Source organism: Grammomys surdaster, unplaced genomic scaffold (assembly GCF_004785775.1).
Source record: "Grammomys surdaster isolate TR1022 unplaced genomic scaffold, NIH_TR_1.0 125630, whole genome shotgun sequence".
Taxonomy (NCBI): domain Eukaryota; kingdom Metazoa; phylum Chordata; class Mammalia; order Rodentia; family Muridae; genus Grammomys; species Grammomys surdaster.
Window position 1 is genome coordinate 1,837,548 of NW_021620469.1, and position 24,772 is coordinate 1,862,319.

At 49.2% G+C, this 24,772-nt stretch overlaps 5 protein-coding genes across 5 annotated transcripts in view; 2 read left to right on the forward strand and 3 right to left on the reverse strand.

The window, feature by feature from the left end:
- Positions 1–17: 17 nt before the first annotated feature.
- Positions 18–2,957, reverse strand: Ltb4r (leukotriene B4 receptor). Its single transcript, XM_028787410.1, has 2 exons — positions 2,026–2,957; positions 18–1,275 (listed from the first exon to the last, which is right to left on the reverse strand). The coding sequence occupies exons 1-2, from the start codon at positions 2,074–2,076 to the stop codon at positions 208–210; spliced, it is 1,119 nt and encodes a 372-aa protein (XP_028643243.1). The 5' UTR covers positions 2,077–2,957; the 3' UTR covers positions 18–207.
- Positions 2,958–4,741: 1,784 nt separating this feature from the next.
- On the reverse strand, positions 4,742–6,921 carry Ltb4r2 (leukotriene B4 receptor 2). The gene is made up of 3 exons (XM_028787422.1): positions 6,881–6,921; positions 6,430–6,698; positions 4,742–6,055 (listed from the first exon to the last, which is right to left on the reverse strand). The coding sequence occupies exon 3, from the start codon at positions 6,038–6,040 to the stop codon at positions 4,964–4,966; it is 1,077 nt and encodes a 358-aa protein (XP_028643255.1). The 5' UTR covers positions 6,041–6,055; positions 6,430–6,698; positions 6,881–6,921; the 3' UTR covers positions 4,742–4,963.
- Positions 6,922–8,787: 1,866 nt separating this feature from the next.
- Cideb (cell death inducing DFFA like effector b) lies at positions 8,788–13,491 on the forward strand. The gene is made up of 5 exons (XM_028787326.1): positions 8,788–9,026; positions 9,279–9,423; positions 12,296–12,442; positions 12,649–12,839; positions 12,984–13,491. The coding sequence occupies exons 1-5, from the start codon at positions 8,986–8,988 to the stop codon at positions 13,117–13,119; spliced, it is 660 nt and encodes a 219-aa protein (XP_028643159.1). The 5' UTR covers positions 8,788–8,985; the 3' UTR covers positions 13,120–13,491.
- Positions 13,477–21,385, reverse strand: Nop9 (NOP9 nucleolar protein). Its single transcript, XM_028787325.1, has 10 exons — positions 21,077–21,385; positions 20,478–20,921; positions 18,182–18,292; positions 17,508–17,649; positions 16,321–16,513; positions 15,356–15,496; positions 14,883–15,008; positions 14,488–14,724; positions 14,178–14,283; positions 13,477–13,885 (listed from the first exon to the last, which is right to left on the reverse strand). Exons 1-10 carry the CDS (start codon positions 21,321–21,323, stop codon positions 13,728–13,730), a joined length of 1,905 nt encoding a protein of 634 aa, XP_028643158.1. The 5' UTR covers positions 21,324–21,385; the 3' UTR covers positions 13,477–13,727.
- Positions 21,386–21,404: 19 nt separating this feature from the next.
- Dhrs1 (dehydrogenase/reductase 1) overlaps positions 21,405–24,772 on the forward strand; it is a 6,666-nt gene continuing 3,298 nt past the window's right edge. Inside the window, exons 1-4 of the mRNA XM_028787327.1 lie at positions 21,405–21,641; positions 22,010–22,180; positions 22,910–23,053; positions 23,185–23,264. Coding sequence (XP_028643160.1) covers positions 22,031–22,180; positions 22,910–23,053; positions 23,185–23,264 — 374 coding nt within the window. The 5' untranslated portion in view covers positions 21,405–21,641; positions 22,010–22,030. The remainder of the gene's footprint in view (positions 21,642–22,009; positions 22,181–22,909; positions 23,054–23,184; positions 23,265–24,772) is intronic.

Sequence of the window (24,772 nt, forward strand, 5' to 3'; positions counted from 1 at the left end):
CTCACTCACAGGCTTAACCGATTTCAGACTTTAGTTTTAATTGTAAAGCTGCCTGCAGCAGCCAGGCCAGAGCATGCTATCTCTCTGCCCTGACTTGCCCCACCCCTCCCTCTTTTCCACTTAAGCCCAGTCCCCAACATGTTCTCCAGGTACAGACGTGGGTCAGGCCAGAGTTATGAGTTGTGTCATAACTCAGCCTATTGCAGTTCACTTCGAAGACTCAGGAGGGGTGGAGGAAGTCATGCAGCTGTCGGTGGGGCCTGGCTCAGGACAAGCAGGCGTGTCCTTCGGAGTCTGGACCAGAGTGCCCCCGCGGCGGGTGCTGGACACCTCGGAGCCAGTGCCTTCCAGCAGCTTGACTACGAAGCCCACGCCCGCTGAACGCAGCAGGCCGCCGCCCGCGCACGCATACAGCACCGGATTCACGCTGCTACTCAGGAAGGCCAGCGCGATGAGCACGTAGCGGGCCAGCTTCAGCCGCTGCCCCGCAGGGTTGTCCTTGCCCCAGCCGGCCAGCGTGCGACCAGCTTCCACCAGGTTCACTAGGTGATAAGGCAGCCAGAAGGCGGCGAAGGCCAGGATAATGAGGACCACCAGGCGGCCGGTGCGGCGACTGCGGCGGAAGCGCCGAGCCTGCAGCCTGCGCCCGATGTCAGAGTAGCTGGCCACCACCGCCAGGAAGGGCAGCAGGAAGCCAGTGGTGGCTTCGAAGAGCAGATGGAAGGCTTTATGCCCGTCGTTGGGATACGTCGAGTCGCAGATCAGAGTCCTGTTGTTCTTCGGTTCTACTGTACGGTACACAAGGACCGGTATGGCCAGCAGAAAAGACATCACCCAGATGCCTGCCAGCACCCATCGGGCAAAGGTCTTAGTACGAACCTTTTGGGACACAAAGGGGCGGGCCACTGCCAGTGAGCGGTCCAGACTCATGATGGTGATAAGCAGGACACTGGCATACATGCTTACTCCACAGACATAGTGGCACAGGCGGCAACCGATCACAAAAAAACTCCAGGTGCCTCGAGCCAGAAAGTGTAGGAAAAACGGAGCAGTGAGCAACACGGCCAAGTCGGCCAGGGCCAAGTTCAGCACCAACAGGGCGGTGACAGAGCGTTTCCTCATCCTTTTCAGGATGCTCCATACCACAAAGCTATTGCCAGGAAGCCCCACAACCAGGGCCACAGAAAGTAGGACAATGGGCAACAGAGACAGGGACATGCCACCAGGAGAAGAAGGTGCTGCGGGAGATGTAGTGTTTGCAGCCATTGAAAGGACCTAGAGAGTGAAAGTGGACACACTCATGAGGGAGAGCCAGAGGATTCCTCTGACCGCCCCACCCCACCCCCATCACATTACCATGAATACTCTGGTCTCCAAAATCAGAAATTTCAGAGGCACCTTCAAAAAATATCACCCCATCACTGTCCCTCATTGTCTTAAAGGTGCCTGGTTGACTAGAAAGGCTAATTTCCTAACCAGGCTGTGGGGCCCCTTCTTTGCCACAAACCCAGTTGCAAAATGTACAGCAACAGCAGTATTTCCAAAACCCTTCACATTCATTTCCTTAAGAGACCCTGGAACTCAGCACCAGACTGGGAGATTTTCCTCAGAGCTGTGCACACCTTGAAAGGCTAACTCCTCTGTCTCCCACGAGGCCGCTGTCCAGTTTCTCCAGTCACCTATCCACTCTCTCTAGAGCTGATCACCGTGCACCAGAAAGCACAGGGCAGGGAAGACTTAATGGACAAGCCCTGAGAACTGTCCATTTACAGTGGTCATGCTTTCTTTGGGGATTCTGTTTCACCATCTCTCCAAGCTATACTTGACACACACACACACACCATACTGACGTACACTCACACATACACTCACATACACACACTCACACACAAAGCACACTGACACACTCACATACACTCTCAAACACATACATACACACACCATACACATACACATACACACACACACACACACACACACACACACACACACACAAACACACTATCCCGTTCCTAGGATACTTACAGGGTTTTCCAGATGCTGATCAGAAGGTAATGCCATGTCTAGTTGTTGCATATACAATCCTTGAATCTGTCTTAGTGCTAGGATCTTGGTCCCACTTCTAGGTCTGTCAGCTAAGTCAACCAGAGAGGAAGTACTACAGAACAGAGCAAAGGAGGCAGGGGCGGAGGAGCATCTTCCTGAGGGTGAGGCTGAAAACCCCCACTCCTCCTTTCACTGTTGGGGAGGGACAGTCTGCGTTTCAGCAGTCCAGAAGGGAGGAAGACTCCTTGGGTGGGGCTAAGTGAGTAGTAGCCAGGAAAGGGCAGTGAGATAGGAAAGAGAGGTGCCAGGGGTGACTTGGCTAGGGGTGTGGTCTAGACTGGAGGAGTGAACAAAGTTACAGCTTGTATCCTAAGGAGAAGGAAGCAAGGGAGAAGGCTCAGATTGAGACTGCTGATTATAAAAATATTATTTTTGTGCTTCACATTAACAATGTGCACATACTGTGGGTTTTTGATTAATGGGTTTTTAGGTTAGGTTGACTGCCTATGTTCTGTGTATCATTGTTAGTTAGGGTAACATCATGATATCAAAACAGCATATTGGGGGTCAAGGCCATCCTAGGCTATATGAGACTGAGAGAGAGACAGATCCATAGACACAGGAGGGGAGGGAGTACAAAGAGAAAGAATATCAACGCAAATGTGAAATAATGAACAAAGGAAACCACAACCTAATCTTGACTTCAGGTCAGACCATGACCGTGGTGTGGTTATAGGAGACAAGCCACACCCAGCACTGTCCATTACAGGCTAACCAACTCCCATTCTCTTTGAGAGACACTCGTCTAAGTGATCTCCTTCGTGACACAAATATCAATGTCATCCCCTTACCTTACCCACTTGACCATTTAGCATTCCTGGTGGACTTTCTTACTGGGATCTAGGCAAGAATCCACACTTCTCTCCTACATCTCTACAGCCTTGCACCATCTGGTTACAACTATGACAGAGAACGTGTGGGCTAAGCTAGGAGATGCTGAGAACGAAGAAGAGACAGGATGGCCCAGGGCCAGCAGTGCTTTCCCCCAGCCCTGCCACAAGAGCATGTAAGAATTTGGAAAGACACACAGCCACCACAGTGTTACCCTTCTACTCCTCTCGGCAAAAGAAAACATGCTGACTCTCTTTGAAGTGGCCTGTGGCACCAAGAACACATTCCTTCAGTCTTTCTGGTTGTCTTTCACCCTGTCACACCTTAGGAAAGACAAAAAGCGGTGTGATGGCGGCCACCGAGGTCCCTTATGTTCTCCAGTGCCCTCACTTGCTGTGGATGAGAAAAGCCAGATCAGCACTGGCCCAGGAACTGTCAAGCAGAGGATATGATGAAAACAGGAGCTGAAACCACAGCAAGAACACAGGGCAGAGTTGAGGAAGGAGCTCTCTGACCACATGGGGTGTGTAAAGCGAAGAGTATACAGCAGGGGAAGTTCAGGAACCTCTGCTCCACAGCACCAGGACAGGAAGGAGTCTGTGTTTCAGAATGAAGCCTCGGGCTCAGAGCTTGAGGATCATCCACAGCCTTCCAAGCACACAGTAGGTTGTCTTTGCACTTTCTCCCAGGCTATTCCTCACTCCATCTTCCTTGTGAAGCAGTTTTTCCTCCTCCAGAGCCTAGGCATGCTAAGTACACTTCCTCCCTCATTCAGAAGTCACATCAACCCTGGTTTTGGTGTTTGTAGCATGACCCTGGAGACTAGGTTTCCTTTTTTGTGTGTGTTGGCCTCTGCCTGAAGGGTGAGAAATGCCATTGAAGTAGAACCCAGAGTAGCCACTTGGGAGGTCAGCTATCTCAGTTTGCTGGGGACTGATGGGTGTGGGAACAGGAATTTTGAGGGCTAGTAAGAATGCTCTGAGCCAACTAGGATAGATTGGTCATGTGTGTACCCATGATGTTTCCTAGAGGAAAAAAAAAAAACTTGAATGCTATGATCCTCCAAACCAAAAGAGTCATTCAGGTTTTTGATCTGATGATAAGGAGGTTTCTAAAGATGGAGGCTAGAAGTAATGGAGAAGGCTTAGGAACATTTGACACTTTGGGAAGAGGGAAGGCAACAGGGAGAAAAGACAGAAAAAGGAAAGGTACCACGGCCTTGAGCATGTCTTTCAGTTTTCCAGATAGCCCTGCCATTCCCCACACCTCTTCCTTATCAATCTTCAAACTTCCTCTTGTAAAGCATGTTCTGGCTCCTGGGCTTCTTTGTAGGCCTGGTGGTTTTTTTTTGGGGGGGGGGGGAATGCAGGGGTGAGCCCAGGGTTAGAGGAAAGGGTTAAGTCTTGGGATCCCAGGTTTCTGTACCCCTATCCGGCCATGTGCTTTTGTCTTACTGCCAATCACCAGTCAAGCAGAAACGCTTTCCCTTCACACTACACAGATTTCTGTCCCCGCTCGTAGGCCAGTTTCTTCCTCCTAAATGCTTCTAAAAATAGATTTTTATCCACCCCCATCCAAACTCTAGAGTGGTTCTCCAGATAGGCCTGGGGAAACAGGTAACCTGGATGGGGAGGCAGGGCAGAAAGCCGCTGAAGGGTGACACCATCCAGTCTGACACCATCCAGTCCTGACCTGTCTTGGTAGAGAACGAGATGGCTTCAGTACAATCCAGGTGCACACTTAAGCCATCAGCTAATGGCTTCCCCGTGTATTGCACAAGAATAGCTACTGGCAACGTGTAAAGTGGTGTTCGTACACAGATCCAGGCTGTACTGCAAGCACAAATTTTGAACATAGGCCACAATCACCTTCACAATCCCATGGTTTGGAGGAATCAGGTCCAGATCGAGAAATCCTTATTCAGTCAAACCCAAACTGCAATCAGAGAAGGGTCCCCAAGTACTCCAGAGCTCTGGGAACAATGAAAAGTGGCAGGGGAGCCCCGAGGTGGGCTTTGGGGTCTTGTCTACCATTCCTGACTGTCTTTCTCCATCCTGCCCCCGCCTCCAGGGTCTCCGTTTCCCCTGCCCTGGCCCATTACTTTCAGCCTAGGAGTAGTTCGTAGCTCCATGGTACCCTCCCTAGAGCAGCTGCCCCCTCGGGCCTCCCCAGAGCCCTCGAAGAGTCGAGTAAGGAACCGAGGCCCCGCCCGCGGCAGCAAATCCCCGGCAGTGAAGACATAGAGCACTGGGTTGACGCTGGAACTGAAGAAAGCCAAGGCTGTAGTTCCAGCACGCGCCGCCTGGCCCGCTCCGCCGAGCCTGGCCAGGGGTCCTTCCGGCGGAGCGAGCGCGGCCACCGCCTGTAGGAGATTGACCGCGTGGTAGGGGGCCCAGAGCAAGCCAAAGGCCAGTACGATGGCGCTCACCAGACGACCCACCCGGGTGCCTTGTCGCCCTGAGCCCCAGCGCGCTCCCCGCAACCGCGCCAGCGTTACGCCGTAGCAGCCGAGCACGGTCCCAAAAGGCAGAACGAAGGCAGTCAGGGTCTCCAGGCTCAGATGAGCTGCGGCGTGCACCGCCGATGGGTGGCACAACTGACACACGCGATCGCCCCAGAGGTGGCGGTAGACCGCGGCCGGGACGGCGAGCACCAGGGCGGCCAGCCAGACCCCCAACAGCAAGCGGCGGGCCAGGGCCGGGCTGCGCAGTCGGGGAGCCAGGAAGGGCCGAGTGACGGCTAGGCAGCGCTGCAGGCTGAGCAGGCCGGTGAGCAGCACGCTGGCGTACATGCTGAGCGCGCACACGTAGTACACTGCCTTGCAGCCCACCTGGCCCAGGGGCCAAGCCTGTCGGCTCAGGAAGGCCACAAAGAGCGGCGTGAGCAGCAGCACCGCGCCATCGGCCAGCGCCAGGTGCAGCACAAGTGTGGCCGCCAGTGGTCGCCCGGCGGTGGGTCGCCAGCCAGCCAAGCTCCATACTACGAAGCCATTGCCTGGCAGTCCTAACAACGCCGCCAGCAGTAGAAAGGCAGTGCCGGTAGCCCGGGAGCCCTTCCAGCTCAGCAGCGTCTCGTTCCCAGGCGGACGGTAGCAGACAGACATCCTTCTGGAGGGAAGCTGCAAGAATCCACGGAATGGGGCATTCAGGATTGGGGCAAAGGCCCACATTGCCTCTGATGCTAGATGAGAAGGAACCGTTTCTCTCCCCCTCCCCAAGTTCTCTGTAGCTTGTCTCCCTTCTCTCCAAGAAACCAATTCAAACAGCTCCTTAGAGCCTGTAGCTTCTGTTCTCAGTCAGCTAACCTTCCCTGCTCTAGTATTCCCAGAGGCCACTGGTAGCAAGGCACTGGTGTTCCCCAGTTCAACTGTAGACGGTAGTTGTCTCCACTTCTGGCCTTCTGAATATCTGCCTCTGTATCCAATCTCAGTCCTTATATCTCAGTGCTAAGGTGGCTGGTAGGGAGTAAAGGAGAATGGACAGATCTACTTACCCAGCTGGGAGAGAAAAGCGGTGTGGGGTGCAGAGAGATTTATGGAGGTGACAGGAGAAGCCAGATGCGGTGGAAGAGGTACCTAATCCTGCACCGTGCCTGTCCCATTTGCGGAGAGAATGAGTCGAGAATGGAGAGGGACAAGATGGTGCTCACCCTGGGCCCTCCTTCATCCTACTCCTTCCCATCACTGACAGGCCCAGGCATGTGGAGACCAGCCTCCCCAGGAAGCAGGATAAGGCTGAAGAGGTGCAGAGAAGGCGCTCAGCCTGCAGAGAAGGGCAGGAGTACCTGCTAACGGCTACTCCCACATCTCCCCCACCTCTGGCCCCAGTCCTTCCAGCCCACCTTCTGCAATGCTTATGTTCTGTAACCTCCATGGCTTGCAGGCAACAGAAAAGCAACCCAAACAAGGCTCTCTCCTGGCCACTCTCCCTTTGGTTGTTCCAACCTTCTGTCCCTGCGGAGCAATCTCCTCTGCTTCAGTCTTTTTGAGGGCCTGCAGAGTCCGTCCACCCTGCAGCTATTACTGAGTTGCCAGTGACAACTTTTCAGTTTAAGACCTGATGCTCAAGCCTAAGGCTACGTATGTAGATAAAGAGCTTACAACCCGGTTTGGGGGTGGAGATCATAGCACACGGAGAGATGGAGCATGTTAAGATCAGGAAGAGGAAGGGTTGGAGAGGTGGCTCAGTGGTTAAGAATACTTGCTGCTCTTTCAGAGGACCTGCACTTGTTTTGCAGCAGCTCACAACTATTTGGAATTCTAGCTCCATGGATTCTAACACTGTCTCTGGCCTCCAGAGTTCACACATACCACAGCAGGAAGAGGAGAGCAATTCAGTGCATTGTACCCCATCACTAGGCTTCAGGATCCTGAGGTATACAGAATACCTAAGGCAGAACACTACTAGGGCATGCCATTGCTGGAGGATTGCCCTAGAGGTGTTATACCCCTATCATTTGCCCTTGATTGGCACCTGAAATGGCCCTGGCTGGGCTCCAGCTGGCATAAGACATGAAGCTGGCTAGGTCATGAAGCTGTCCGGCACTTTGTGTTTCTCAGGACTCAGGAAGCTAAGGAACTAGGAGAGTCTGGGAGGCTCCCAGTCAGGAAAACAGGGACTGTGCTCATTTAAAGGGTTTACTAAGAGGAAACCTCAGTTTCTGTGCAATTGTCTGCCGTGTTTACAATTAACATCAGAAATGAAACCTTGGACATCACAACTAAAATTCTTAGGCTGGGGAAAGGCTCAGCCAGCAAAGTGTGAGGACCTGAGTTCAGCACCCAGAAACCATGTTAAAGGGGTGCATGGTCTATAATCCTAATGCTGGCAGATGGAAATGAGTGGGCTTCTAGGGCTCACTGGCCAACTGTCCTATCCAGCATGGTGATCTCCAGGCTTGTGGAAGACCTTGTCTCCAAAAAAAAAGAAAAAGAAAAGAAAAAAGAAAGAAAGAAAAGAAAAAGGAAAAAAAAGTAAAAAAAAATTGTTACCCGAGGAACAATATTCAAGTCCCCTGGCTTCCATATGCATGCGTGCTCCACCCCCCTCCCCTAGCTAAAGTCCTGACACTCCTCTTATTAGTGTAGTGGCGATCATAGCTGGAAATATATATATATATATATATATATATATATATATATTTTTCCCCCCCCGAGACAGGGTTTCTCTGTGTAGCCCTGGCTGTCCTGGAACTCACTCTGTAGACCAGGCTGGCCTTGAACTCAGAAATCCGCCTGCATCTGCCTCCCAAGTGCTGGGATTAAAGGCGTGCGACACCACCGCCCGGCTGAGATATATTATTAATTAGCAAACCAAAAAGAGATGAGAGCAGTGTTGGCTCAGAGACACTGAAGCAATCGTTCCTAGAGAATAAAGTCAGAAAGAAAAAAACGTTTAGCCAATCCTTCTCCAACCAAGGAGGGGATAAGCAGGAAGGCCAGGGTTCCAGAAAGGATCCTGGTGATGCTGGTTCTGTATATCAGAATCCAGCCATTCATCAGGCACAGTGTCTCACCTTTCGTTGTCTCCAGGTCTCTTCCCCGCATTTAGCCCAGGCTTTTCCAAAGACTGCAGTTTATAGCTTTCCAGTAGGTGGCAGCAGTCAGCAGGGCTCACATGGAATGTCCCATCTCTGGAAATGTGGGCCAGGAACTGTTCTTACACTGTTCTAACACGTAGACCAGTTCAAGGTGGCCAATCTGGAAAGTTTTACCACAAAGTAAAACTGTATTTGGACGAGGGCGGGGGATCAAACATCTAACTTCATCCTTCCCATCTCTAAAGGGGCACAAACTGCTGTGACTTTGGCTACTTCTGCCACTCCACACAGGCTCCTCCTCCTTCCCTCCTCTTAGACTTTGCCCCTTTTACTGACCAGGCAAGGGGGGGCCAGAGTCCATGCTTGACTCATCTCTCACTTTACCAGGGCTAAGATCTCAGCTTTATATATTAAAAAAAAAAAAACAACCCAAGGCTTTAGCCTCCAACTACAGAGAAGCACCCAGCCCCAGAGCAACAGGGAGACGGCTCATCTTCTCATTCCTCTGCCATGGAGTACCTTTCAGCCTTCAACCCCAATGGCCTGCTAAGGTGATTTCTAACCCTTCCCTCTATACTACAATCCTAGGGATATGGGCAAACAAGTAAAAACAGCCCCAGGAAGACTCACTTCCCTGCCCTTATAGATTTCTCTGACTCTTAAACGACTATTTTGTTCTCCCTCTTAAGTCTCTCCTTTGGATCTGTAAACTTAGACCCTCTGGCCACCCCACCCTCCATCATTATCACCAGGTTTGCCAACCCCCTCCTTATTCTTTCTGGTGTTTTGTTTCCAAATACCAGGTCAGTATCCACTATGAGCTCTGAGTTAAGCCGTAGGGTCTGGAACTCGGCTCCTCCACCTCAGCGACCCTTCCGTGTCTGTGATCATAAGCGGACAGTCCGGAAAGGACTGACGGCTGCCACCCGACAGGAACTGCTAGATAAGGTAAGTGGTCAAGCTGGGTTCCTGGAACAAGGAAGCCGTGGGACTCAATGATAGTGGGATTGGGGAGCAGGAAGTGTGCAGGCTACATGATCGCCGCCCTTCAGAGGTCTAGGAAACCTACGCCGTATTTGAGTAAACTAGTCAGTCTGAGTGCCAGGCTTTCTTTGGCAGAGAAACAGTAGGTAAGAAGGGCTGGAGAAATGTTTTCAGAAATCATTGTGGCGATTTGTATGTTTTCTTGTAGTGCTAGGAATCAAAACTCCAGGAAAGGGCTCTGCCACTGATTCAAATTCCAGCCTTTAATTCCTAGCGATTTCAAATCCTGGTTTTGCTACTTTTTAGCTGTCAAATATTGGGAAATCATTCAATCTATCAAAACCTGCTGTTTTGTTTTTGAAGCAGGCTCTCACTTTTTAGCTCAGGCTGACCGTAAACTCAGAATAGAATCCTCTTGCTCAAGGCTTCCAAATACTGAGATTAAAGATGTATGCCACAAAACCTAAGAAAAACATTTTCAATGTTGGGCATCAAACCCAGGTCTTTCAGCATATGAGGCAAATAATTTACTTGTAAAGCACACCTCCAGCCTTCAGTTTGTCTACACAAAGAAATAATAAACCATCTTTGATGATTACTGAATAAATGGAAAGTCCTTATAGATATTTGACAGACATTGGAGAGGGGATGCATCTCAGCTCTTATCTTCTTAATGAAGTCAGTCAACAGACAACATGAGCATGTTTATTTAACAATCTAGTTAGTAAAGCTAAGCAGAGTCCTCCAGAGATTGGAGTGGGCTGCCCCAAGGTGGGAAGCAGCCTATGAGTTGTGTTGTACTAGGTGGTATATTCTTGAGGTTAGGTGACTTTCCCAAGTCATAGTGGACTGGACCTTCCTTTTGGAGTATTTTCTCATGTGGTTCCAACAAAGAGGTATGGGAATGGAGAGATGGCTCAGCAGTTAAGAGTACACACTGTTCTTACAGAGGACCCAGGTTGAGTTCTCAGCACCCTACTGGTGGCCCACAACCACATAACTCCAGCTCCAGAGAATCCAATGTCCTCTTCTCTGTGCACCCACATATACATACTTCACATACACAATTTGAAAATAAAAATGTAAAGGAAGCTGTGTCAACCCACAAGGTAAGCGATATGAGGTCATGTCTGTTTATGATTCATACCCTTTGTTAGTGTTTACACGTTGGTCAAAACCCTCATGCCTCCGTTTCTGGTGCTGGGGAACGACCTAAGTGCAGCTTCAAGGATGCTTAGTCACAAAAGGAGCTCTAGCAGAAGGCACACCTACTAAGATGGAACTGTAGCTTTTCTTGGTTAACTCATGGCCAGCTCCTTCTCTACAGGGTGGTCAAGGGTAATCTGATTCCTAGGAGAGGTGGAGGCTTTAGAAGCCATCCTTAAAACTGAAGTAGAGCTGGCACATCAATCAGATGTTTTAGAACAGCACCTTGTGTTTGCTCCTCGAGAAGGCCTTACAGGAGCCAGTCGGAGCCCTGCTTGGTCACCGTGACTATTTATACCCAGCCAAAGCCTTTTCTTTCTCATCCTATTGTTCCTAGCCTCGCTAATGTAACCCTAACGTTCTTTCTACAGCTCACACATTTTCATTTGGCAAACAGTTTCACTTGGCCCCAGAAAGGCTAAATGGTGCTGACTTTGAAAACAGTTGTAGAGACGAGGAAGACATAGGACACTGTAGGTAAGATAGATAAGACAGGTTTCATCTGGACAGATTTGGAGTCAGGGTCCAAAACTGTTGAAGTCAGTTTTAAACTTCTGGACTCCCATGATCCCCCTGCCTCTGCCTCCCAAGCAGCCAGGACTGTAGGTATACTACCAAACCCAGCTATGACTGATTTGTCCTTCAGTTCCAGTAGGAATAGCTCAGAGAGGAGCAAGAGTAGGTAAACAGGAAAAGAATGAAAGAAAGAGAGGCCAGCCTGGTCTACAGAGTGAGTTCCAGGACAGCCAGGACTACACAGAGAAACCCTGTCTTGAAAAAACAAAACAAAACAAAACAAAAAAAAAACAAAAAAAAAAAAAAAAAAAAGAAAGAAAGAAAGAAAGAAAGAAAGAAAGAAAGAAAGAAGAAAAAGAAAAAAGGCCAGGCAGTGGTGGCACGCGCCTTTAGCCAGGTGGTGGTGGCGCATGCCTTTAATCCCAGCACTTGGGAGGCAGATGCAGGCGGATTTCAGAGTTCGAGAGTTCGAGGCCAGCCTGGTCTACAGAGTGAGTTCCAGGGCTACACAGAGAAACCCTGTCTCGAAAAACAAAAAAACAAAAAACAAACAAAAAAAAAAAAGGAAAGAAAGAATAAGGAAGGAGGGAGGGAGGGAACAAGGAGGAAGGAAGGAAGGGAGGGAGGGAGGGAGGGAGGGAGGGAGGGAGGGAGGGAGGGAGGGAGAGAGGGAGGGATAGGTAAATAGGTAGATCTGCTCTGTGAAGGTCTATCACAACTGCCATTTCTGCCGGGTGGTGGTGGTCACACACACCTTTAATCCCAGCACACGGGAGGCAGAATCCAGTCTGATCTACAGAGCAAGTTCCAGGACAGTCAAAGCTACACAAAAAAAGAACTACCACTCTTAGAAAGGATGAGATGAAATGCTCATGTCTACAATCCCAGGGCCCAGCAAACTAACAGAGAATTGCTGTTTGGGAGCAGGCTGCACTACACCAACACCCTGTGTCAAAACAAAACAAAACAAAACAAAACAAAAACAAAAAAACAAAAACAAAACACAGGGAAGATGGTAAAACACCTGGAAGTAGAGCTGACATGCCAACGTATCTGAGGCTGATGGGGCATGGGCTAAGGCCTGGCCTCCCCTCCTGCCACTTGTCACTGACAGGTACTGGAGAGCTTGCTGCTAAGTGGAGTGCTAACGCTGGTTCTGGAGGAGGATGGGACTGCTGTGGACAGTGAGGACTTCTTCCAGCTGCTGGAGGATGACACGTGCTTGATGGTGCTACAGCAGGGACAGAGCTGGAGCCCCAAGGTGAGAGGCCCACAGTGGGGCTGCTTTCTGGTCCTCCCAGGCTTCTTCCCTAACCTGTCACTGACCTTGGGGGCAGAGGCACTGGGGAGTTGTGAAGGACATCAACTATTAGACGATATTGGGAAGACAGATCCAACAATGACAGGATTAGCGGTAGATGTCAGGGTATGAGAGCAGGTCGACTTCAATGATGGGATGTCCCACAGAGTGGGATGTTGTCATACGGCCTAGGACGGGAGAAGCCAAAACACAGCAAGGACATCGCCCGCATCACCTTCGATGTGTACAAGCAAAATCCTCGAGACCTCTTCGGCAGCCTCAACGTGAAAGCTACATTCTATGGGCTCTACTCCATGAGCTGTGATTTTCAAGGAGTTGGCCCTAAAAAAGTACTCAGGTCAGAGACCAACATGTCATACAACCCTCAAGTTCAGTTCAACCTCTCTGCCCACGTATCCCATGAGCTCTCTCTTATGAATCCCACCCGGAGCGTCCTCCCTTCAGCTTCCCTTAACTATCTCATCTCATCTCTGCCCTTCAGGGAGCTCCTTCGTTGGACTTCCTCACTGCTGCAAGGCCTGGGCCATATGCTGCTGGGAATTTCATCGACCCTTCGCCATGTGGTGGAGGGGGCTGATCGATGGCAGTGGCACCGGCAGAGTCACCTCCATTCATAATGAGATCGTGCTTTGAGCCTGTGCTGAAAAACTGGTTCCATGTGACACGTGAGGGTATTAAAGGGCATCATCAGGTTTGGGGTCTGCAGTGTACCCTGGGTAACCAAGCTGACTCCATCTTAACAGATCAGCACACTGCCTTGGTCCTCTAGCCTGTACATCTTCCTGAAGAATGCTACCTGCCTTCCACTTACTCTGCAGAACCACAACCTTGTCCCCTGGCATCCTGATCCCGCTGCTGAAGTAACTGCTGTTTCATCTAGGTTGTTACTGATGCCTTTCCCTAAGATCCTGCATAGCAACGACAGCTGTCCCTAGCTTTACCTCAAGATACCCTTCCCCTAAAAAATAAAAATATTTCCAAGACAAATACTAAAGTCTTTACCAGTATGCCTTGAGGGAGGGGAGAGAATGACAGGTGGACATAGGGATTAACAGGAAGGATCTGGCCGCCACAGTCCAGGCTGGCCTTGAATTCTTGTTTTACCCTTCAGAATAGTAGGTTATAGTTTTCTGTATGTTACTACATCTGGCTCCGATTTAAACCAGGAAGGACAAGCACATCCTTCTCACCCTTCACATCAACACTTATTCCCAAGTGCAAGGCCTCAGTCTTCAAGTATAGAGTTCAATACCCGCCTCCGCTTGGCCACAGTATTTTGCTGTTGTTCCCAAGCCTCTCGCCTCTTCAAGAAGGTAGTCAGGGCCACATTTCGAGCCACATGGTGGCCAAAAGGATCTTGAATCAGCTCCTGATTCTTCTCTCCTGCAAAGAGAACCACTCCTATTTAGCAACATCTATGGTCAAACACAAACTCTATGGGCCCTCCCATTTTCCCTCAATGCTGGTCCGAATCAGGAATAAAGAACACCTCACCCACTAAAGCATGAAAGCCAGATAAAGGGGGAGGAGTAACGGTCTGCACAACAACTTCTGCAGAGTGCAGAAGCAGGTCTCCGAGAACTTGGAACCAGACCGCACTTTTGAAATCTGCTGAACCAATCAGCGACCAGGCACAGAAGGAGGCTGGAAACCACCCAAGGGCAGTGGTACTCACCCAACTCAGCAGCGATTTCCTTCCGAGCTCCCAAGGCTGCTCCACTCCAGACGGCATCTAATACACGGCTGCCATGGCGGCTACAGGCAAGAGCCACATACTGTCCCTGAATGGAGACAAGGAAGGTAAAATCCCTCCAGGGAAACACACAAATGTGTTCTGGGAATGGAGAAATAATTTCAGAAGCCCTGAGAGGCAGTTTAAACAACACAGGAACTATGTATCCTGCCTCCAGCTCTCAGGCCAATCCTGAGGCAGCCCATTTTCTCTAAAGCAGTGATGGAGGAGGAGACTAGAGCAGAAGTCTAACCTTTAGGGTCTTCAGCACACGACGACGCTGCTTGTGTGTCACAGAGGGGCTAGTCAGGATGGCATCAAATACATGAGAGCCAGCAGGACTTTGGGCCAGAGTCAGAAGCTGTGGTCCGGTCAAGGCACTCAGACTTCGAAGTACAAGTCCAGGGTTGGAAAAATACAGCAAATGCTGAAGCAGTAGAGAGCCAAGTACTGTCACCTCCCTCAGAGCTCTGCTTGTGGCCATTTCTACCTGGGAGTGTAGTAACATGGAATCAGGAAGCAGTGGCTGAACCAGGTGACCTCATCCCTAGGGTACTGCACCCTTTTCAAAGGGGTTAGAAGTCTCATCTTAACTCAAGGGGTTTCCCAAGCCCTAAGAAGCCTGGCCCCCTAATAGCCCTATCTTACCTGATGCTCTGCAGGCTCCGCCCCCTCCTCCTCCATTAGTTCATAGTATACTTCATAAGCCAACAAAGAAGCAAAGAGAGGCACACAGGCTACTTGCCGGGATGGGGGCTCTGCACAATGAAATGCCTAGATAGGAAGACAAAGCATAATGACTCTTGGGATGGATCCCATCTCTAACACCATGATTTCCTAGACAGATAAGATCTGACTCAACAGGAAAGGAGGCTCCATGACTGTAGAGTCTCGCCTGCCTTGCTCTCCCTCCCAGCCTCTGCACTCATAACAGGGACCAAATTCATTTATCCCTCAAAGTCCTCTAAGTTCTGGAGGATAAACTTCATTTCAGGACGGTTCTTTCGCTCATCTGTGTCCAAATCTATAACCCTTGACACAAACCCTCCCACATCCAGATACACAGATCCCAACTAGAGAGTTAGGTCAGAAGGGCGGGCTGCAAAGTAACACCCACTCACCTCAAATAACAGCTGCAAGACCTGGGCCTGCTGAGTGCCAACCCTGCGGCAGGCTTCCACCAAAGCAACAACTACCCCTGGGTGGCCCCGGGCCAGTATCGCTTCCAAGGCAGGGCTCAGCTCCTCAAACACAAGGGACAGCTGAGAGGAGACATGAATTGAAGAATTATTAACAATCAAGTAGTGATTTCCTATAAAGTTAATCAGAAAAAACTTCCTACTTAAAAAAAAAAAAAGAATCTAGATAAGACATAAAAATGACACTGTCAACATCAGATTGTTCATTTTGCTGTGTAAAACCCAGAAGACAATAGTCATAGAGGTACCACCCTACCAGGGAAGAGTCTAAACGTTCCTTCTGTAGAAGACAGAGAAAACCAAAGGCAAGGTGCCTCTAGAACTAAACCCACCCTTCTACCCCATGTGCCAACCCAGGGACCACAGGAAAAGCCTCTTGGTAGTAAGCAGCAGGAAGGCTATGGCATTGGCTTCAGCACTCCTGTGGATTTATAGACAAGAAGCCACAGAACTTTATAGCTGCAAATTTGAACTTAACAGATTGGCAGTCAGATCTAGGAAGTTAAAACCAAAGTCTAGGAGAAGGGTACCTCCACCCTAACCTCTGGAAAACATCGTTTCTCTGAATAACTTCTCATGGGTACTAGTGGTAAACCATCAGAGAAGTACAGAGACAAGCACACAATAAAATAAGGCCCAAAAGCAGGGCACTGGTGATGCACACCTTTGATCCCAGCAGTCAGGATGCAGACATAGGTGGATCTTGTTGAGTTCAAGACCAGCTTGGTTTACAGAGCAAGTTCTGGGGCTACTGAGAAGCCCTGTCTCAAAAAACCAAATAATAAAAAAAGAAATAATAGCAACATAAATAACTAACTCAATAAATACATAGTGCCCAACGATTAAGAAGAATAGCAGAAGAGACCCAGGCCACGTTCCCCACTCACCAGCTCAGGGGAAGTGACTGCATCCAGCAGGCGCTGCAAAGGGAAGTTGGCGATGGGGTGCTCAGCCAAGGAGCACAGCTGACCCTGGAAGTGGTCCTCAAAGAGGCGCTGGAGCCTCTCTGCTTCTAACACCAGCAGTACCTGCTCCAACAGTCTAGAGCTCGTCTGATCCCGAAGAAACAGGAGTAGGGGGCTAGAGGTAAGAAGAGTGAGACTGGGGCTAGAGAGCAGCTCTGTGGTTAACAGTCCTTACCGTCCCTGCAGAGACCTGCTTCACAGGCCCTCCCCTGCCCTCCACTACAAACATCGTGCACACACACATACACAGGCAACTCACACAAGTGAAGCAAAAATAAATAAAATCTTTCTTAAAGAGCTGGGTTTGGTGGTGCACACCTTTAAGCCCAGCATTCAAGAGGCAGAAATCAGTGAGTTCAAGGCCAACCTGGTCTATATAGTGAGTTCTGGGCCAGCCAGTGCTACATAGTGAGACCCTGTCTCACACAGATGAAGGATAAGACTGGGGCTCAAGAGATGGCTCAGTGGTTAAGAGCACGTGCTTCCTGCTCTTGCAGAGGACCCAAGAAGTTCAGTTCCCAGCACCCACAAGGCAGCTGACAACTATCTGCAACTCCAGTTCCAGGGGTTCTGACACCCTCTTTTGGATTCTACTGACACTGCACACATGTGGTGTTCATCATACATGTAAGCACAACTTCATAAACATAAAATAAAAATAAATCTTAAAACTAAGTCAGGCACCAGGCAGTGGTGGCACACGCCTTTAATCCCAGCACTTAGGAGGCAGAGGCAGGCAGATTTCTGAGTTCGAGGCCAGCCTGGTCTACAGAGTGACTTCCAGGACAGCCAGGGCTACACAGAGAAACCCTGTCTCAAAAAAAAACAAAAAACAAAAAAACCTAAGTCAGGCATGGCTGACTTTACTCCCAGCACCCAGGAGGCAGAGGCAGGAGGATCTTTGTGCGTTTAAGACTGGCCAGGGCTACACAATGAGACTGTACCTCCCAAGTGGTGGGGTTAAAGGTGTGCAGCACCGCCGGGCAATAAATATTTTGGGGGAGAAGATCAAGGAGTGTAAACTTCACCCAGAAATAGCTACACCACATTATCTCTTTTGTCTCAGGCAGCACCCCTGGCTGCAGTGACCCCTGAAGACATGATCACACCTGCCATCTGCTGAAGAATTTCGAGAACTCAGGTAATCAATGACTGCATCGCAAAGGTGGGCACAGTATTGAGGTAACTTGTGATGGAGGACTTGTAAGGCCACTTGAAGACAAAAGCTGGAGATCTTGTCGGTGATAAATACTGTAGAAAAAGGCAGAAATAATTTAATGCCCTGTCCCAAACCCAGATTACCTGTTCAACCTCAATGCTCAGCCAATAAGGCTAGATATACAAAATGTCAACAGAGAATGCCTTCCAGCATTAAACCAGACAGGAGTGAAGTTAGAATGACCTGAGAGAAGGGTCCTGCTAGGCGGAAATCCCCAGAGAAGACCCTAGACCCTTTTCCTCCTTCCCTTCTGTGATGCTTTCTCTTGACTGTCCACTTGATGGGATTTACACTCACTGTGGAACTAACTTCTGGGCATTTCTGTGAGTGTTTCTAGAGTAGGTCAGTGCAGGTGGGCAGATCCACCCAAATGTGGGTGGTGCCATCTCATGAGCACAGCATTCATCTATCTCTGCTTCCTAACTTGCTACGGTGTAGCTTCTGCCATGATAACCATCCTGACAGACAGTATCTCCAGCTGTGAGCCTAACTTTTTCCTCCTTTGGTCACTTTGGTTGAGTATTTGCTTCCACAACAGGTAAAGAAGTTAATACATCTTTTTACCAGCAATGTCCTTCAGAAAGCAGGCGCTCAGGTCCTGAAGGCGATTCAAGAAGGTTTTAGGAACCTCAAAATCAGTTGGTTTACATTCTCGAGCTGAGGTCCTCTGTGTTTCTAAAGAAAGACCAAGAACATGAGCACCAGTGAGCTTCCAGACAGTCAAGAAGGAAGAAGAGCTCCCAGAAGAATAAGGGCTCAGCTTGGAGACATAGGGCAGAGGTGAGTGTCGCCTCCCAAGGATCTTTTTTTTTTTTTTTTTTAAGATTTATTTATTTTATTTATGAATATACTCTAGCTGTCTTCAGACACACCAGAATAGGGCATCTAATCTCATTACGGATGGTTGTGAGCCACCATGTGGTTGCTGGGATTTGAACTCAGGACCTCTGGAAGAGCAGTCAGTGCTCTTAACTGCTGAGCCATCTCTCCAGCCCCTCAAGGATCTTTATTTAACTCCCTTTCCGATGGTCCAGGGTTCATATTTCTCAGCCAGGATTTATAGTACACCAAAACCAGACTTCACGTATACTCTCTAATCTCATTCTCCAGTATTTTTAAACGTAGGTTATGTCCTATGACTATAACATGAAATAAAGTTAGTGGTCTCAATTAGCATTTTTTATTTTAATTTTATCTTTTTATATGCATTACATCCTAACCATTTCCCTTATCTCCACTCCTACCCAGTTCCCACCTCCCCATGTCCCCTCTCCCCCAGATCCATTCCTTCTGTTTCCCTTCAAAAAACAAAACAAAATAAACAGGCCTCCCAAAGATATCAATCAAACATGGCATAACAAATTACAGTAAGACTAGGCACAGACCTTCTTATCAAGGCTGGATGAGGCGACCCAGCAGGAGTAAAAGGGTTCTAAGTGTAGGCAAGAGTTAGATAGCCCACTCCCACTGTCAGGAGTCCCACAAGAACTCCAAGCTACACAACTGTAATGTCTATACAGAGGGCCCAGCTTAGCTCTATACAGGGTCAGTGATTATTATTTCAGGCTCTGTGAGCCCCTAGGAGCCTGCTGAGTTGACTCTGTGGGTCATGTTCTTGTGGAGCCCTCAATCCCTCTGGCTCCTAGACTCCTTCTTCTCCCTCTTCTGCAGAGTCCCCGGCTCTGCCTAGTGTTTGACTGTGGGTCTCTGCAGCTACTCCCATCAGCAATTAGCATTTTTAAAATAGAGAATAAAAATTAAAAGGAGCCGGGTGGTGGTGGCGCATGCCTTTAATCCCAGAACTTGGGAGGCAGAGGCAGGAGGATTTCTGAGTTCGAGGCTAGCCTGGTCTACAGAGTGAGTTCCAGGACAGCCAGGACTACACAGAGAAACCCTATCTCGAAAAAACAAAACAAACAAACAAACAAACAAAAATTAAAAGGAAAGAAAATATCGGAAAAAGAGGTAGCATGTGGAAAGGGTATCTTTGTCTGAACTTTTGCTCGGATCCAACATTCACACACAAGTCACATCAGGGTTAAAAACAAACTTCCTAGACAGATGTAAAGGCACACACCTGTAATTTCAGTATTAGAGAGGCCGAGGCAGAAAGTCAATAAACTTGACACCAGCATGAGCTTACAGAGTAAGTTCAGACAGACACCTGCTAAACAATAAGACCTTGTCCAAAAACCAAAGCCGTCGAGTGGCCTGCTCCTTAATCCTAGCACTTGGGAAGTAGAGGCAGGCGGATCTCTGGGTACAAGGCCAACTTAGGCACGGTAGCACAAGCCTGCAATCCCAGCATTTGGAAAGAAGAACAAGCAGGAGCATCAAGGCCAGCCTGTGCTACATCACAAGCCAAAAGCCAGATGGGTTATATGGGAGATGCTGTCTCAAAAGAAAATATCAGGGCAAGGCAAGTTACGATAAGGGTGATTGCTACTAAGCCTGACGACTTAAGTTCAATACAGAGAACCCACAAGGTGGAAGGAGAGAAACAACTCCCACAAGTTGTCTTCTCCCCTCCACACAGACACTGCAGAAGGCACACACATTTGACTGTGTACACATGCTCAGACATATTTTAAAGTTAAAACAAATTAATGTCTTACTGTGAGTTGTGAAAATAAAATTGTGAAATTCATTGCTCCTGTGCCTACGCTCGCAGCTGTCCCTTGAACGTAAGTCCATCCTTACTAGGCACACTACTCTTTGACCTTCCAGGTTCTGTCCTAAGGTTCTGCTAATTCTTCATGGTCAAGCTCCAACATGAAGATTAACTCCTCTGTTTACTGGCTTCTGAACTTCCTAAACACTCCTGCTCACCAGGCCCTCTTCCCTTTCTCACAACACTTACCAGACGACTGGGAACCACGGGGCTTGACTCTCTCAGACTCCAGAAGAGTACCTCCCAACACTTGCAGCAGAGTTCTGACCACGAAGCTGCCATGGGTGTCTCCACAGAAGAAAAGAAAATCATCACACACTTCAGCGGCTAGTCCCAGGACTAGCTCCTCCAGAGTCTGTGAAGGACCATCCTCCTCCTCTTCCTCTTCAGCTGGCTCTGCAGGACTCCTAAGCAATCGAGGTAGCTGCAGCAAAGCACTTTGTAATACGTGGACCCCACACCGATGACAGGCCACGAAACGCAAGTTGGGGCGCAGAGCGACCCACACTCGACACAAGGGTTTCAAAGGACTGAACCCCAAAAGCTCCTGCAGCATTTCACTACCAGTCCTGTTCGTGGCCAAGGCTAGAGCCTGAGCCTCCACTTCCTTCAAAATATTGCGCGCCATCAACTCTGAAAAAAAAAAAAAAAACACGAGGTCATAAATAAACCGTTAGACTGAGAGGAGGATAAGACTTAACCCATCACTTAGCCAAGAACTCCCCGGGGATCCCTCTGCAAGTTCCTTGTGTGGGTTTACATTTAATCCACGGCGTAGCTGCTCCTACCTCGTTCTTCGGCGGCGTCCGGAGTCACTTTCAGCGCTGACAGCGCCCGTCGGAAATACCCGAGCGCCTCCGAGCTCAGGTGCGGGAGAGCCTCGGGGGCCTGCTCCGCACGCGCGGCCGCCGGCAGCCGGGGACAACCATCGCAGCCGGGAGGGGGACGCCCCGAACCCCGGGCCGCGCGTCCCCGCCGGCCGGTACCTGAGAACTGGCGCCGCGCTTTGTGAGCGGAACGCGGGCCCAACCCCATGCGTGCTGTGGGACCAGACGTTCACGCTTCCCGTTTGTAGCTCCCACAACCGCCGGCGCGTTCTGTAGACGTCATGAGTCTGCGACGGGGCGGGCGGGCATGATGGGCGTGGCTGCAGGTCGCCCTTCCCCATTTGCGGGTTCCACCCTTGGGTCTGACCCTGGAATTCCAAGGCTAGCCTCGACTCGTTCTATATCATCTTCATCCGCACCCGGACTTCCATCCAGGCACGCACTCCAACGTGGCAATAATCAAAGTCCTCGACCTTTGGTCTGACGATCTGGGCAGAAAGAAACTCAGAGGCTGCTACTGGCGCAGGTAAGGCTCTGTCCACTTACGGTTCACAGATTCGCGGTTCTCCGTGGGACTGGACAGGAAACAAGAGCTCCAGAGAGCCCTGGACTCTTCGTGGACATACCCTGTTAGACTGCCTCGCCAGATTCCCCACCAAGTTAGCCCCACTCAGAGGTTCGCAGTAGTACTATGTGTAGCGCTGGAGAGTCTCCACCCAGCCCTGTGCATCCTAAAAGGACAGCCTGGCCTGAGACTTTGACTCAGCTATCCTTCGGTGAAATTTTTCTCCCTTCAAAATAGTCCAAGCTTAGCAGCCCTTTCTAGCCCTCACAGAGACCTGCCTCAGTACACAATCTACAGGATTCGCTCAAAGCAACTCTTTGCCTCTACAGATATCCCCTTTGATGTGAGTCATGGTAGCGCCTATGAAGGGTCAAGTGTGTGTGGTAACTGGGGCCTCCAGGGGTATTGGCCGTGGCATTGCCTTACAGCTATGCCAAGCAGGTGCCACAGTTTACATTACCGGCCGCTATCTGGACACCCTTAAAGCTACTGCCCAGGAGGTAAGTGACTACCTGATTACTATATCCCCCTCCCCAGCAAATCGTTAATGTTTATTGAGTATAGATAAGCAATGTAGGGTTGAATTTTTCTACCAAGAAAGTAAGGTCTTGCCTATGGTAGCCCTCAGTAAATGCTGATGTTAAACCTGCGGTTCAATCTACCTTGCCCTGTTGTGGGAGGTCCCACTGTGGTGAAATTCCTAAAGCAGACAGAAGAGGGAGCCATTGCATGTCATGTCCCAGCTGTTGGCTGAGTCCTGAGCTCTCAATTTCTAAATTCACTTGTGTTAGGAAAATAACTGTGGGGCTGGTGAGATGGCTCAGCGGTTAAGAGCACTGACTGCTCTTCTAGAGGTCATGAGTTCAAATCCCAGCAACCACATGGTGGCTCACAACCATCTGCAATGAGATCTGATGCCCTCATGTGGGTGTCTGAAAACAGCCACAGTGTACTTACATATAATAAATAAATAAATCTTTAAAAAAAAAAAGGGGGCTGGAGAGATGGCTCAGTGGTTAAGAGCACTGACTGCACTTCCAGAGGTCCTGAGTTCAAATCCCAGCAACCACATGGTGGCTCACAACCATCTGTAATGAGATCTGATGCCCTCTTCTGGTGTGTCTGAAGACAGCTACAGTGTATTCATATATAATAAATAAATAAATCTTTAAAAAAAAAAAAAAAAAAAGGAAAATAACTGTGAACTCATACACGCTGTTCCTCTCCAGGCACAGTCCCTCGGGGGCCGGTGTGTACCAGTGGTGTGTGATTCAAGCCAGGAGAGTGAAGTGAAAAGCCTGTTTGAGCAAGTAGATCGGGAACAGCAAGGGCGGCTAGATGTTCTTGTTAATAATGCCTATGCTGGTGTCCAGGTAACCTTTTAATTTGATCCAACTCTACATTCCAACCCCACTCCCCAGTCCCACCCTTGAATCTCCATTTGTAGTCCCATTAACCAGCCCTGTATACCTTCCTGCCAATCAATCACCCTCCTATATTCTAGGCAATCCTGAACACCAGCAACAAGTCATTCTGGGAAGTACCTGCCTCCATTTGGGATGATATAAACAATGTTGGACTCAGGTGTGTGCTTCACTGCCAGAGCCTGGGCTCCCCTTGTTTAGTAGCCCCAGAGCCTGGGCTCCCCTTGTTTAGTAGCCCCAGAGCCTGGGCTCCCCTTGTTTAGTAGCCCCAGAGCCTGGGCCTTTTCCTAAAAGGACTCTTTCCCCTCCGGCTTCCTCATCTCTTTGATCTCCCTCTACTCCTTTTGTCCCACATATTTCTGGAGAAGTTCCATGCCTCTGGGTTTGCACCTAAGAATGTCACCTTTTTTTTTCTTTATCGTGCGTGCCTGTGTGCGTGTGCGTGCGTGTGTGTTTTCTGTGCTCACCATGGTGCATGTAGAGATCTGAAGACAATTCCAGAGAGTCAGTTCTCTTTCTCCACATCTTTCTGTGAGTTTTAGGGCTTGAACTCAGGTTTCCAGGCTTGCACAAGAAGCAGCAGTTAGCTACTGAGCCACCTCAGACAGCCTGGGAATGTCAATTTTTGCTTTGTCTCAGTTTGTCCTTTTGGTTTGATTTGGTTTGCTTTGCTTTGCTTTGCTTTGCTTTGCTTTGCTTTGCTTTGCTTTGCTTTGCTTTGCTTTGCTTTGCTTTGCTTTGGTTTTTGAGACAGGGTTTCTCTGTGTAGCCTGGGCGATCCTGGAACTCTCTCTGTAGACCAGGCTGCCTCTGCTTCCCAAGTGCTGGGATTAAAGGCCTGCATTACCTCCCAACTCAGATTTTTCTAACAAGATGTCAGCCTTGTTCTGGCCTCATTATTTGCCTGTCCAAGTATAAGTCCCAGAAGGAAGGATTCTCTCTGTTGCACACAGCCCATGGGCTATGTTTTAAAAAGTGGTTAGAAGGACAGCTCAAATGATTAAGGATGGACCAGTTAACATAGCATGTATATGCTCCTGTCAGTTCTGATCTCTCCACACATCGTTACTTCCTTCTCATTCATTCTCAGCCCCACTGACCTCTCCATCCCTTACCCTCTCAGTTCTCTCTCTTCCCCAGTTAATCCTGTCACTTGTTTCCTGTTACGCTCTTTATTTCCCACCTTCCTTAGAGCGCTACCTCCCCTCTTACAATTCATCTTCCGTCTATAAATATGCATGCATACATACATGTATACGTGTATACACATGTATAGTTTTAAACCTAGGATCCACATATGAGAGATAACATGGTATTTGCCTTTCTAAGTCCAGCTTACTTTGCTTAATGGTTTCCAGTGCCAGATGTGGTGGTGAATGACTTTAATCCAGCACTCAGGAAACAGAGGCAAGCAGATCTCTGTTAGTTCGAGGCCAGCCTGGTCCACTAGTATTAGGACACCCAGGGCTATGTAGAAAGACCCCATCTCAGAAATAATAACCATAATAATAATTGTTTTTCAGTTGTATCCATTTTCCTGCAGATGAAGTGGTTTCATTTTTCTTTTTCTTCCCATTAATTTATCTATTCACTTCACATCCCAGCCACTCCCTCCAGCCCCACTCTCACATCCCAGCCACTCCCTCCAGCCCCACTCTCACATCCCAG

What these genes read in the sequence shown, in the direction of transcription:
- Nop9 (XM_028787325.1), bottom strand. Translation starts at nt 21,323, where the DNA reads ATGGGGTTGGGCCCGCGTTCCGCTCACAAAGCGCGGCGCCAGTTCTCA. An exon ending in CGGAGCCTGCAGAGCATCAG is followed by an intron (nt 14,725 to 14,882) that starts GTAAGATAGGGC and finishes CTACACTCCCAG; the next exon opens with GTAGAAATGGCCACAAGCAG. An exon ending in GTGTGCTGAAGACCCTAAAG is followed by an intron (nt 14,284 to 14,487) that starts GTTAGACTTCTG and finishes GTCTCCATTCAG; the next exon opens with GGACAGTATGTGGCTCTTGC.
- Ltb4r (XM_028787410.1), bottom strand. Translation starts at nt 2,076, where the DNA reads ATGCAACAACTAGACATGGCATTACCTTCTGATCAGCATCTGGAAAAC. An exon ending in ATCAGCATCTGGAAAACCCT is followed by an intron (nt 1,276 to 2,025) that starts GTAAGTATCCTA and finishes TTCACTCTCTAG; the next exon opens with GTCCTTTCAATGGCTGCAAA.
- Ltb4r2 (XM_028787422.1), bottom strand. Translation starts at nt 6,040, where the DNA reads ATGTCTGTCTGCTACCGTCCGCCTGGGAACGAGACGCTGCTGAGCTGG.
- Cideb (XM_028787326.1), top strand. Translation starts at nt 8,986, where the DNA reads ATGGAGTACCTTTCAGCCTTCAACCCCAATGGCCTGCTAAG. An exon ending in GACAGGAACTGCTAGATAAG is followed by an intron (nt 9,424 to 12,295) that starts GTAAGTGGTCAA and finishes TGTCACTGACAG; the next exon opens with GTACTGGAGAGCTTGCTGCT. An exon ending in GACAGAGCTGGAGCCCCAAG is followed by an intron (nt 12,443 to 12,648) that starts GTGAGAGGCCCA and finishes GATGTCCCACAG; the next exon opens with AGTGGGATGTTGTCATACGG.